Source organism: Hyperolius riggenbachi, chromosome 5 (genome assembly GCF_040937935.1).
Source record: "Hyperolius riggenbachi isolate aHypRig1 chromosome 5, aHypRig1.pri, whole genome shotgun sequence".
In the NCBI taxonomy this organism is placed as follows: Eukaryota; Metazoa; Chordata; class Amphibia; order Anura; family Hyperoliidae; genus Hyperolius; species Hyperolius riggenbachi.
In genome coordinates this window covers 389,327,821-389,341,894 of record NC_090650.1, presented here as the reverse complement: position 1 = coordinate 389,341,894, position 14,074 = coordinate 389,327,821, and the positions used below count along the sequence as shown (strand labels likewise).

Sequence of the window (14,074 nt, the reverse complement as noted above, 5' to 3'; positions counted from 1 at the left end):
TGGGGGATTCTAAGCAAGGTGTTTATTGTTTATAAAGACTTTCTCTGAAAAGGATTTATTTATGCTAGCCAGCCTCCCTGTTCACTGCAGCCGTTTTATGGCAGCTAGACAGAGCAACTGCCATACACTAAGTGCTTTCGACTAAAAATCCATGAGAATCCCCCATGAAGAGATGGGCTAGTCCAAAACTTGTCGGTTCTGTCAGATTTCTACTACCTACTGTAAGTGACAGCAACATAGGAGAAAAGTAATGTATGGCTCATTTTACTCTGGAGGAAACGTACTTCTTTTTTTGTATGTGTTGACATGCATTTTACATTTTACAATTTTCGCAATAGAGGTCCTTTAAAGCTCATAGGACAGACAGAAACCTAAAGTATACCTGAGACAAAAAAATAAAGGCATTTATACTTACCTGGTGCTTCCTACAGCCCCCTTTAGGCTGTGGGCTTCCTCGCCATCCTCCCGAGACACTCCAAATCTCTGGCACAGTCTCCTCCTCCAATCGCAGTGCATGGGTGCACCAGTCGCCTTGCCTGGCTATCCTGCTGATCCTCTACCTCTAACACTTTTAGCTATAGACCCTGAACAAGCATGCCGCAGATCAGGTGTTTCTGACATTTTTGGAGCACGATGGGGTAAACATGCACAGTGCATGCGCAGTACAGCGGGACTGGTGGCAACTGGAGGAAAAGAGTGGACTGGCCAGCAGAGGTTTAGAGTGGCCTGCAAGTATTGCGAGGGAGCTAGCGGCCTAAAGGGGGCTGAAGGAAGCCCAGGTAAGTATAAATGCTTATATTATTTTTGTCATAAGTCTCCTTTAACTACTTGCCGACCGGCTAACGTCAATGGGCGTGGCCGCGGTGGAAGCCCCAGGACCGCCTAAGGCGTCAAATCAAGGGGTTCTCTTTTGCAGGAGATCGCGCGCAGGTTGCGCACGCATCTCCTGCTCGGGTGGGGTGGGGGGGGGGGGGGTTTGGTGCAGAGCTCCGTCCCCTCTTCAATCTCCGAGCAGCGGTTGCCGCTCGGTAGACTGTTAGACGGCGAAACCGCCGTCTTTTCACTAAGTACAGCGCTGTGATCTGCTGCAGCGCAGTACTGGGGACGGCTGTCCCCCTGGGGGACAAGAGAGCGATCGGCTCGCTGCAGGGAGAGAGGGAGGGAGGGGAAGAAGAAAAAAAAAAAGTACATTTTGTTAAAAAAAACAACACAGAAATAAATATTAAACAAACAAAAAAAAAACACGGGGGGGGGAAGGGGGCGATCAGACCCCACCAACAGAGAGCTCTGTTGGTGGGGGGGAAAGGGTGGGGAAATCACTCGTGTGCTCTGTTGTGCGGCCCTGCAGCTTGGCCTTAAAGCTGCAGTGGCCATTTTAGTTAAAATTGGCCTGGTCTTTAGGGGGGTTTACCACTGTGGTCCTCAAGTGGTTAAGTAACCTCTTCTTATTCTTTTATTCATCTTATTTACTGTGGGCTATATTGTTTATTTGTTAATTTTTCCATAATTGTTTAATGCACTATTTTTACTTTCTAAAAGGGGCACTATGGCGAAAAATTGTAAAATATAAAATATATGCAAACTTAGACAAATAAGAAGTACATTCTGTCCAGAGTAAAATGAGTCATTAATTACTTTTCTCCTATGTTGCTGTCACTTACAGTAGGTAGTAGAAATGACAGAAGCGACAGGTTTTGGACTAGTCCATCTCTTCATAGGGGATTCTGAGGGATTCATTTATTTTCAAAAGCACTGTCCAACTGCCAAAAAACTGCGTAGCAAGCAGGGAAGCTGGCCAGTATCATTGTTTAAAGGGAACCTGTACTGAGTAAAATTATTTAAAATAAACAAATGAACGTTACATAGTTACCTTGCCAACAGTACATCTCAGATGCTAACCATTTTCTTTTGACAATGATCCCTTCTGAAAACATTTTGGCAGAACTGAAATATATCAGTTGCTGTCAGTTATAGCTGAGAGGACAACTAATGTGCCAGGTAATGTCCATGTTTCCCTATGGCTCAAGTGGGCGATGTTACAATTTAACAGTGTGCTGACCAGGAAGCTGTTATAGGGTAATAGCCATTTTCAAAATGGAGGGCAGAGAATTCCCTTGATGACAGTGGACAAACAGTACGCGGGAGAGGAGAAAAAGATTGAGGAGTAGACTACACAGGACGTAAATATGACTTGTGTATGTTTATTTTGACTTTTAATTTCAGGTTTCAGTTCAGGTTTTCTTTAAATCCTTTTTAGGGAATATCTTTATAAAGAAACAAATCCTTGCTGAGAATCCCCCTTAAAGAGATGGACTAGTCCAAAACCTGTCACTTCTGTTAGATTTCTACTACCTACTGTAAGTGACAGCAACATAGGAGAAAATTAATTTATGGCTCATTTTACTTTGGAAAAAACGTACTTATTTGTCTATGTTCGCACATATTTTACATTTTATAATTTTTTGCCATAGTGCGCCTTCAATTAAATAATTTAAAAAACTAATTTAACCCATTAGCAGCTTCAATATCTCATATGAGATACGTGCACCGCTTTTGACCCCAATTCTTGGAATGCTTTGATCTCTCTCTACTAGCAGAAAATAAAGTCCTCTGTTATTGTGTCACACTGCTCCCTAGTGACAAGTGGCCATAAATACACATTACAGCAGTGCTAATTAGAAGTATAGAAATGTCACAAATAAGAAATAAAAAAATGTGCTAAAATAAATTGGCCTGGAGCACTTGGCTGCTAAAGGGTTAAAGGAATACCAAGCTGAACAGAGAGTGCTGAAACAATCGTATTGGTATGTACTGTCAAGAAAGTAAAGATTTACTGCAGTGTCAGAACTCCTCCATAACCCTACTGCTGCTTGTAATTAATCCCTTTCTAAGCTTTCATCTGCAAACTGTGTCCCATATGTATTTCTCCTGCACATGCGCAGTATAGCTGGCCCAGGTACTTAGTGAGCACATGCAGGGATCTCGTGACAGCTGGGAGCGTGGTCTGAGTGCTGGGTCGGTTGTACTGTGCTTGCACAGTATAGCTGCCACAGCTGCTTAGTGTAGTAAGTGTGCATGCCGGGATCTCGTGCAGCTGGGAGCGTGGTCTTAGTGCGGGGTCGGTTGTACTGTGCTTGCACAGTATAGCTGCCACAGCTGCTTAGTGTAGTAAGTGTGCATGCCGGGATCTCGTGCAGCTGGGAGCGTGGTCTGAGTGCGGGGTCGGTTGTACTGTGCTTGCACAGTATAGCTGTTACAGCTGCTTAGTGTGACATAAGCGTGCATGCCGGGATCCCGTGGAGCTGGGAGCGTGGTCTGAGTGCAGGGTCGGTTATACTGTGCTTGCACAGTATAGCTGTTACAGCTGCTTAGTGTGACGTAAGCGTGCATGCTGGGATCTCGTGGAGCTGGGAGTGTGGTCTGAAAGCTGGGTCAGCTGTACTGTGCATGCACAGTATAGCTGGCACAGCTGCTTAGTAAAATGTGAGTAAGCATGCAGGATCTTGTGAGAGCTGGGAGCGTGGTCCGAGTGCTGGGTCAGTTGTACTGTGCATGCACAGTATAGCTGGCACAGCTGCTTAGTAAAATGTGAGTAAGCATGCAGGATCTTGTGAGAGCTGGGAGCGTGGTCTGAGTGCTGGGTCAGTTGTACTGTGCATGCACAGTATAGCTGGCACAGCTGCTTAATAAAATGTGAGTAAGCATGCAGGATCTTGTGAGAGCTGGGAGCGTGGTCCGAGTGCTGGGTCAGTTGTACTGTGCATGCACAGTATAGCTGCCACAGCTGCTTAGTGTGACGTAAGCGTGCATGCCGGGATCTCATGGAGCTGGGAGCGTGGTCTGAAAGCTGGGTCAGTTGTACTGTGCATGCACAGTATAGCTGGCACAGCTGCTTAGTAAAACGTGAGTAAGCATGCAGGATCTTGTGAGAGCTGGGAGGGTGGTCCGAGTGCTGGGTCAGTTGTACTGTGAATGCGCAGGAGAAATAACTCCAGTTTTAATAAGGAACTGATCCAATGACAATTGCCTCCTTTTGAGGATTTCCTGGAAATGTGACTTTGCACAGTCCCTACACTCAGATTAAGTACAATTAAGTATAATCCTGTAGCGCCAAAGGGAGAAGAACTATTAACTTACTTGTGATGACGTGAGGAGCGTATACTTTCTTTTTTGCTTGTATATCAAGTAAAAATTTCACAAAAATGTTGCATGTATTGCAAAGCGCTCTTAAACCAAGTTACTCTCAATCTAAGGTTGTACTGTACTAGCTGCATAAAGTTTATAGTTGCTTGTGTATAGCGACATGCGATCAGTTTGATCAGGTGATAGATCTGTAAGGTTCTGATTCATGATGAGGTTCTGGTCATGATCACGCCTCTTCTGTTTCCTGTGTAGGAGATTCAGGAAACTATCACAGCAAATTAGAGCCATACAGAGCTTAAGCTGATCAAGGTGATCATAAGCACTTTCCCGACCTGTGCGATTTTTAAGTCCTACATGTCATAATAGCAATGCGTGGTGAAAACAATTTGGCTACATTACCTAGCAGACTGATTCCCAGACGAGACAGGCCCTGTTTCAAGCCCTCTCCCAAGCTGTCTGGCAGCTGCCTCCTCCACTCCTCCTGCCTGTTGTAATGTTCTTCATCCAGGGACAGGCGGTCCATGTTCCTTGCCAGGCTGGTAGCCAGGTTAGTAAGGGAAGTGAGTGTACCTAAAATGTAAGATCACGACATATAACACACAGCAAACAGCACAGGATGACAAGACATTAACCATAGAGATTATAAAGAAACAGTCAGAGAATCTATTTTACATATGGCTGAGCTATCTGTATAATGCTCCAACTCAGGGCTTATACCCAGCCTGACTTCCAAGCACTCAGCCCGGCTACATGGCAAAGAACCAATTACAACTGTTCTAATAACCGCGTCACTTTTTCAGCATACTCGTGTAGTGATCTGTTTGTGCCCTCTGTTGTTTGATCAATTTCAGATATAGGTCAAAAAGTAAGTTTGAAAGTGGCAGTTCATTTTTGTAATTTCTTTATTGAATTAAAGGACCATTATATAAAAAAAGTAAGCAGTTAAAATCTGACAGAACCAACAGGTTTTAGACTAGTCTATCTCCTCATGGGGTATTTCCAGGGTTTTCTTTGTTTTCAAAAGCTTTTCCTGAACAGCAGTTGGTACTGAAAGTCTAACTGCCAGAATAGTAAGATATCAGCCAGCCTCCCTACTCACCTGCACATTATTTTGGAAATTAGACTTATCGACAGAAATTCAAAGAATGCTTTTATAAACAAAGATAACACTGAGAATCCCCCATGAGGAAATGGACTAGTCCAAAGCCTATCGGTTTTGTCAGATTTCAACTGCTTACTTTGTACGCTGTAGTGGTCCTTTTATTATGAAACTAGTAAGGAAACAAAGGGATCGATTTTCAGTCAAACCTCATGTGTTGCATTAATGACTGTAGTAGGGATTACATTGTGACCTCCTCTAACAAAAAGTTTAGCCACATGACTATGTCCTCTGCAAACTGCAGCAGAAGCTGTCAGCCCTATAAAAATCTGATTCAGACTCAACCATTCAGTGGCAAACTTCTCCAATTGTTGCTTTATATTTTCAATAGTGGATTATACAGAATAACAAGCCAGCACAGCATCTCTGGCAAGGCACATATATGTCTTCTGTTTTGTAGTATTTTAGTAAGGAGGCTTTTGGTAGTGCCTTACCCTAAGACTCCCCCCCACCCCCTTTGGTGGTGCCTAACCCTAAGACCCCCCCCCCCCAGTGATGCCTAACCCTAAGACCCCACCCGATGGTGCCTAAACCTAAGACCCCCCCGGTGGTGCCTAAACCTAAGACCCCCCGGTGGTGCCTAACCCTAAACCCCCCAGGTGGTGCCTAACCCTAACCCCCCACCCATGGTGGTGCCTAACCCTAAACCCCCCCTTGTGGTGCCTTACCCTAATACCATTCCTGCACAAACACCCTTACAAACGTAGAAACGATAATATATTTGATAAGGTAAAATTTGTACATACAAACAAAATAATATGAGATAAACGATAGCGTTGCAAGTTTCAAAATCATAACACATTTCAAAATCTTTCATGTTCTAATGTTGAAAATTCGGTCACCCGATCTCTGCTGTGGACGCCGCATTAACAATATTTGCATTAGTGCCTATGTTGGCGCCCAAATAGTCCACAAGCCACCGGCGCTCAAATTTCCTGCTTCTGTTCTGGAGGTGTGTTTAGTTATCAGGGACAACAAAGAGACCATTTGCATATACAGCAGTGATGCATTGTGGGACACCTCAAAGCTCACTCCAACCTGAATAATCACAATATACCTTCGGTTTTAAGAAATCAAACTTCTGCTTCTCAGAGACATGGAAGATATCTTGGAAGTACCAGCATTCAATGCTGCTGTTTTACCACTAGATGTCAGGGTTTCTATACAATGCAAGCACTAATGCTCAGAAGTAGAGCTGGGTTTATGAAACATCCATATTGTAGCAGGCGGTACAGGGTAGGATTTCTAATAGCTTGCAGGGATAGTGAAATATCTGTAACGTTTTCCCATTCATCACGTGCAGCAGGACCTACAGCCAGCATCACGTTACTCCTGAGGGGGTGTCTGCAAGCCGAGCGCTTTGGAAGATTCCCACAGAAGATGTATAGAAGACTTCATGTAACCTACACTCACAGCAGATTATATGCTGAGCGTTTGTAAAGGAGGCAATGTAAGAGTCCTGGAATGTGGGGGATTCTCCCAATATAAAAAGTATTACAGGGAAAATGATTTATTCCTTATTTCTATTACCTGTATTAGCTGATGGGAATAAAAGACCAGCTCTGTTCCAGTATTATTAAGCATGATGGAACGGACTGCGGATGTTGTATAAAGGGTCACTTTGTTCTGTGTGATCGCACCCCCCCCCCCCCCCCAGTATTCCAGCTACATGACCGACAGGCGCATGGCCCCAAACCCAAAGGGGACCTGTCTGGGTCAGAGATGTGACCCTCTGACTTCCCATACAACTTGCTAGCTGCTTGGCTATCCACTACACTATGTCTCCTTTATATATTGCTCCTCTCCCCTCTTCCCCCCCAGTAACCTTCCCATTTGACATAGTGTGAAGCAAACAGAGCCGCCAGAAGAATAAAATATAATAAAAAAAATTAAAATTGTCAAGTAGAGGAGGTATCAATTTTAAAATTGTTATTATATTTTATTCTTTTGGCGACTGTTTGCTTTACACTATAGTTGAGTCCACGCCTGGTGGATAGGTGTCACCGCCCCCTTTTTTCCTTATCTACGGAGAGCGACTTCTTAATCCTGAGTGGGGACAGGTCTAATCTCCTCACCTGCATTTACAGTGGTTGCCTATGTGGTGACCCTGTCTTGTGAGTATACATTTGTTACTCTACATACTGTATTTCCACATTTACAGTACCTACTACACACTATATTGGGCTCTCGGTGTACCGTGTTTTATATTTCCATTTGACATGACTCAAAGTCTTAAAGAGAACCCGAGGTGGGTTTGAAGAATATCTGCATACAGAGGCTGGATCTGCCTATACAGCCCAGCCTCTGTTGCTATCCCAAACCCCCCTAAGGTCCCCCTGCACTCTGCAATCCCTCATAAATCACAGCCACGCTGCTGAAAAACAGCTTGTCAGAGCTGGCTGTGTTTATCTCTATAGTGTCCGTCTGCTGCTCTCCCCGCCTCCTGCAGAACTCCAGTCCCCGCCTGCATCCCTTCCCTCCCTGCTGATTGGAGGGAAGGGACGGGGGCAGGGACTGGAGCTATGCAGGAGACGGGGGAGCAGCTGAGACTGACACTACAGATCTAAACACAGCCTCACAGCACGGCTGTGATTTATGAGGGATTGCAGAGTGCAGGGGGACCTTAGTGGGGTTTGGGATAGCAACAGAGGCTGGGCTGTATAGGCAGATCCAGCCTCTGTATGCAGATAACATTCTTTAAACACATCTCGGGTTCTCTTTAAACTACACTTCCCTACCTAACCCCGAGTACCTATCTAACTGTAACCACTTCACTTTCTGATGTAAATTCTAGCTTCCATCCTCAATGCGATACCGAATACTTACCGATCCCCCTTCCTGACCTAACCGATCAAGTCTAATGCAGACCGGATCTTAACAGATTCCCTATTGTGACACCTATCTCAAATCTCCACCCATTAATGCAATACTTAACCCTAAAAGCTCTACCTTCCTGATGCTATTGGTAACCTCGCTAGCTACAATGGAGTTGATGTACAAAGCAGCAGTAATATTGCTGTGCGCAGTCAGGGCACGGTGTGCAGTGTACTGCACTCTGCGTAATTAGCGCGACCCACATGACGGGTAATTTGAACATCATAACAATAACTTGTAATGTGCAAGTACTGTAACATGTGTTACTGCAATAACGATCGCATTACCCAGGCCACGATAATAGCACAACTTGTGGTACGCTGCTGTCGGTAGTAAAGGTAATATTGCCGTGCGCTGTCTGCTCAAAGCAATATTATCGCTGATACATCAACCCCAATGGCGTCTAACCCTAACAGACTGCCCTAAAGCAGGGGTAAGGAACCTTTGTGGCTGAGAGAGCCATGAACGCCACATATTTTAAGATGCAATTCCGTGAGAGTCATACAATATGTTTTAAACTAAATACAATAGCGTACAGAAGTAACAGATATATTTTTGGAGTAAGAATTAAAACTTTTGATCATATAGAATCGTTGCGTTTGTCCTGGGGAGGTAAGTCCACCCTTACCCCCCATCTTATTTTGTTTTAAATTTATGATATTTTATTCTGTTGGCGGACAAAGCCAACAATGGGTCCCTGTGCAAAAATAAATATATGTAGTATGACACCTTACCTGCACAATGGCTATCATTCATGAAAGTGCTGTCGGTATGGAGAATAAGTGCGGGAAAACACCGCTGGCAGTGTTTTAGACTTCTGGGTGGGCATTCATAAAAAAGTATCCATGTGCGGTAGCAGTGCTGAGATTCCCCGAACTAGGCTGGCGGTAGGCTTGAGGAAACACGGAAGCTGCCGCCGAGTTGATACATTTCTCCGTGTCTTGCTCTGCTGCAGCTGCCTGGGAGGTCTGTGTGTCTCCATTCACTTACATTGTTATCGCCACATCAGAGGGAGCGGTACTTCCCGACCTCACACCGCTTGCGGTGATCTTTATGAATTAACATTTTGCTACATTTGTTCCGATAATCACCGCACAAGGCGGTGATTTATCACTCTGCTCGATAGTGTCATATTTTCATGCGGAAAGAGCCTTTATAAATGCTGACTTTGCTAAGTGGTCGGTAAAGTCAGCTGTTTTAAGCATTTCCGCATGCGGAAATGCTTTATGAATGATAGCCAATCTGTTCATTTATTCAAATGCTGTTCTCCCTCATGCTACACAGAAGTGGTAAAATTGGCCAGCAATTGGCCAATCAACATTAGATGCGAGTACCAGGGTTTGGTACACATCCAAAATACAGCAAGCATGTTGTAAGCATGTGTCCTGGTTACAAACGCATTAATATACAGTGTTCTTAAATACCTTTGGAAATGTGTTTGACGAAAGATGTGGTTCCCCTGGAAACTCCACTCACAAAAGCCCCTGGACCGCGGGTGAGGCCTTCATAGGGAAGGCGGAAGAAGTCTGCAATCCCATTTCCAATGCTTCTCACCAGGCTGGCTGGGCTGCCCAGAATTTCAAGAGATCCGACTACCCAACCTAAGAACAAAACAAAAAAAGTATATTATTGATGTATACAAACTATGAACACATGAAAGCCCCTAAATATTACACAGCGCTGTACAACAGATACAGTTATGTCCATAAATATTGGGTTCTTTACATTACCACAATGCATTTTAAATGAAACAGCTCATGGTGCAGTTGAAGTGCAGTCTTTTAGCTTTAATTCAGTGGGGTGAACAAAATGATTGCATAAAAATGTGAGGCAACTAAAGCATTTTCTTAATTCAATCTCTTCATTTCATGTTCCCTTGTAAAATGCACACTATGTGCAGTGAGTCAAAACTCACTGACACGCACATATCCCTATATTATCAGTAATTTAACCTACCGATATTTCAGTATGCACTACCCAGCACCAATTCTAACCTTAACCCTCTGCTATAAGTGCCTAACCCTAACCCCCCTATCTAATACCTAACCCCCCCCATATGAACCTAACCTTACCCCCCCCCCACCTAATGCCTAACCCTAACCCTCCGTAGGTACCTAACTCTACCCCTCACCTAATGCCTAATCCTCCTGTGGGTGCCTAAGCCTAACCGACCCACCAGGTGCCTAACTCTAACCCCCTCACCTAATGCTTAACCCTACCCCACTCCACCTAATGCCTAAGCCCCTTGTAGGTGCCTAACCCTAACAACCCCCTGTCCCATAGGTGCCTAACCTTCCACCTAATGTCTAACTTCAATTACCCCCCCCCCTCCTCCCCGGTAAGTGGCTCAAACTGACCTAGAACCCAGTAGACGGTTGGCTACTAGACCAGTGTTTCTCAAACCTGTCCTCGTGACTCCCCATCGGTGCAGGTTTTGTAGGCAACCTCACCTATGCACAGGTTAGTGTCTCAGCTACATGGAATACACCTAGCTGAGACACTAATTACCCTACCCGTGCATAGGTGAGGTTGCCTGCAAAACATGCACCGCTGGGGAGTCACGATGACAGGTTTGAGAAACACTGCTCTAGACACTCAAACACCCAAATGACTGCCCAATTACTGAACGTTAACACATACGTCTGTTAGATACCTACCTATCTCAGTGCCTAATTGACCTGATCCGCTAAATATGGCATTACTAAATAATGGATTGCTAGAGCATCTAAAATTTTCCAAATGCCACAGTCGGAATGTGATTAGTTCCCACTTTGTAAAGCTTGTGAGCTAATTAACATTTGCAAATAAATAGTTTTTAGCATGCTGTTTCTCTTACACTAGTTGTTAACTACTTTATATTTACAAAATTAAAATAATGTGGCCAGGCTGTGCAAACACATGCCTATGACTGCATATTTCCTGGGTATTTATTGGCGACACCTGCACAAATAAATCCCACATTAGTGAGTGGCGGTGAGGCTCGATTCGTTATATATACTTATAGGGCCTATTTTACAAACCGCAATGCTGAGAATGTCCTCATCTGACACTCACAAAACAGCATTTTCCATGGACATGTCTACGTATTCCGATATCAGTGCTGAACTCAGTTTTTATATTCCCCTGCTCTACCCCTAAACTGGTTGACAGCTCATCATCCCATGTTAGAGATGAGGAATGCGAGGCAACAGCCAATCCAACATCTCCTCTATGACAAATACCAGACATCTGTGCAGAGAAACTGGACGCACTGCCACGGTCAGTTGTGTGTGGCGATGTGGAGTTACCACGTCACCTCCGGGAATCAAATCATCAACTGTTTACAGCACAGCTGGCCAAAAACAAGTTGTTTCTCCCCAAGATTGACACTTTCACTCTAGCTGCACTATGATCACATTTTGGCATGATGGACAACGTCGTTTTCATGATCCAAAACTCTGGTCTTTGCCTCGCAGCGCTGTCAGCTGTTGCCTGACTACAACTTGCAAACTATTCATTCTGAAAACCAACAAAGTGACAACGCTGGCCGGGGTTATTAAGATTTACAAGCAAAACACAATGGTCCTTACGTAAGACGTTCTGCAGGGGAAAAAAGCGGTGGTGCATCTATGGCCCCTGGATTGTTCAATCAATTAGTTGTGAGGCCTGTGCAGAATGTATACACCAGGCACAGCCACATTTCCCAGGCCTGATGTGTGATACGCAAACAGGTTACTGAGCTGTCTTAGCAAGGCCAAGAGAAAGAAGTGTGAAAATGGTGCAGGAATGAACTTAAGATCCTAAAGAGAAACTTAATCCCAGACTGAACTTCATCCTAATCATTAGCCGATACCTCCTTTCCTACAAGAAACCGTTACCTTTTCTCTAATAGTGCATCACAGTGTGATGTCAGGGTTTCCTGTCTGTGAACCTCGTTGCATTGTGGGAAATAATGGCTGTTTCCAACTGCCAAGCAAGCAGTATCTGCCTTTGTACATATATATGGCAGTTAATGCTGTCTGTTTTTTTTTCTTTCATCTTCCAGCAGTAAAAATGATGACCTGTAGGCTCACAGGGAATCAAACAACATGAACATCAATCATTTCTTGATCTGTCTTCTAATATTTCAGTATGCACTGAAGATTTTCTGCACTCACAACTAACATAAGTGGCCTCAGTGACCAAACAGGGAGGACCATGCGGCAAACGGGAGAATCCAAGTTCAATGTCAGAAGCTAAAACCGGAGTGCAACTACAGGGCAGCAGATCCTGTGACTATGCAGTGGGCCAAACCTGTAAGGGGGCCCAAAGTACTACTTCACTCCCTCTGATAAAGGGGTCCATCCTTGAGATCAGGTGTTTTTGTGGCTATACTTTACATGGGTGTGAAGGTTTTGATGGCCACACTTGTTTTATGACCCTTGACAGAGGTGCCCTGATGTTGTGAGGGACATCAGGGGTAGGCAAGGGAAAGGGTGTGAATATTGAGGGCCCCAACAAAGCGGTTCCGTGATTTGTAGTTACGCCACTGAGACAAAACCAAGAGTTTGAGTTCTGTATTTCAGAAGACCAGGTACTCTGGAAACATGGGAATGAAGCCACGCACACCTCTAGGTGTCTGCTTTTCAGGCCTCACTGTAGTTGTGAGGGCCAGATTTACCATAAGGCACTATAGGCACATGCCTACAGGCACCTGATGATGGAAAGGCAGCTCACTCCTCTACCCGAGTGCCTCCCTCCTTCCCTATACAGAGTCCTAATGAGAGTGTAAATGAGAGGTTACTTACCGCGCTCTCAGCATAACACTGACAAGCTTTCCCTTCAGTCAGGGGCACCTCTATCTACTTAATACTGAAGTTCCTCTAGCTAACTAATCCGATAGTTTTTATCGAATTTCTGTTAAATCGGATAATTTTTAAGCAGCACTTGTAGCTACTGGCAAGGTAAGTAAGGGAGAAGTGACAGCTGGGCCAGCCAGTACCCTTGTGGTGGAGTTTGGTGGGGGTTTGTAGGTTCATGGAGGGCGAAATCTAAGGCGCCAGGATGTTTGTGCCTATAGGCTCCTGTGAGGGCCTGGTAGTTGCTTCATATACAGGTTCACTTGAAGAACAGCACAGCTAAGCAGACCTCTGCTGGAACAAAGATGGGTTTTTGCAGGACGACCTAATTTCTTTGTTGCCAAACAACTGTTTTATTTCATCTGTGTTTGAGCTGGAAGAGCGACATCCTCCTGCTGATTAGATCTCTTACCAGCACTTGCTGTAGATTGGTTTTGGCTCGGTCGCCTCAGGAAGGATAAAACCATCGACCGGTAGATGCTTAGCTCTAGATGTAGTTCAGCAGCACTCATTACTCCTACTGTGTTTGTTCTATAGGTTATTTCATCCCCTCACAAGGAGCTTTTTACCAGACACGTTCCAAGAGCCGAAGCGTCTATTAGGCAGTGGATCTGTTTTAGTTTTCTACTTAACCAGTGTGTCTTAGGCAATTATGCCTCATTAAGGAACTGGCATGCACACAGGTCTGCTTTGTGTCTCAGCTGCGCTAACCATCGCCACGTTGTGTGGAGACTTCCTGCGTGGCTATCAGAGCAGAAGACCAAACCATTAGATGCAATGATCTCAGTAGAGAGTAGTACGTTAAGGCAGGGCTGCTTTTATTCAGCAACAGCGTAACTGGTTACAAATTGCTTTAACTTCCTCACTGTCTTTTTCAAGCTGGCCATGTAGACGTTCCTGTGAAACCTCATACATTAGACTAATTCGGGGACCAAGTAGCCGTCGCAGATGTTGTGGAGTAACGTTATAGGTCAAAGAGGTAAGATCAAACGCCAGGGCTGTTTCCCCGCTCTCCAGCTGTGGATCAATGACAGGCACACAGCTGCATCCTATGAACTAACAAATCTTACTAATGGAGGTA

General features: G+C 44.7%; 1 protein-coding gene across 3 annotated transcripts in view; it reads right to left on the bottom strand.

The window, feature by feature from the left end:
- VPS13B (vacuolar protein sorting 13 homolog B) overlaps positions 1-14,074 on the bottom strand; it is a 1,202,086-nt gene that overhangs the window by 31,510 nt on the left and 1,156,502 nt on the right. For all 3 annotated transcript variants that reach the window (XM_068237718.1, XM_068237719.1, XM_068237717.1), the window contains exons 57-58: positions 9,601-9,777; positions 4,543-4,713 (exon numbers count right to left, since the gene is read on the bottom strand). In XM_068237718.1, coding sequence (XP_068093819.1) covers positions 4,543-4,713; positions 9,601-9,777 — 348 coding nt within the window. The remainder of the gene's footprint in view (positions 1-4,542; positions 4,714-9,600; positions 9,778-14,074) is intronic.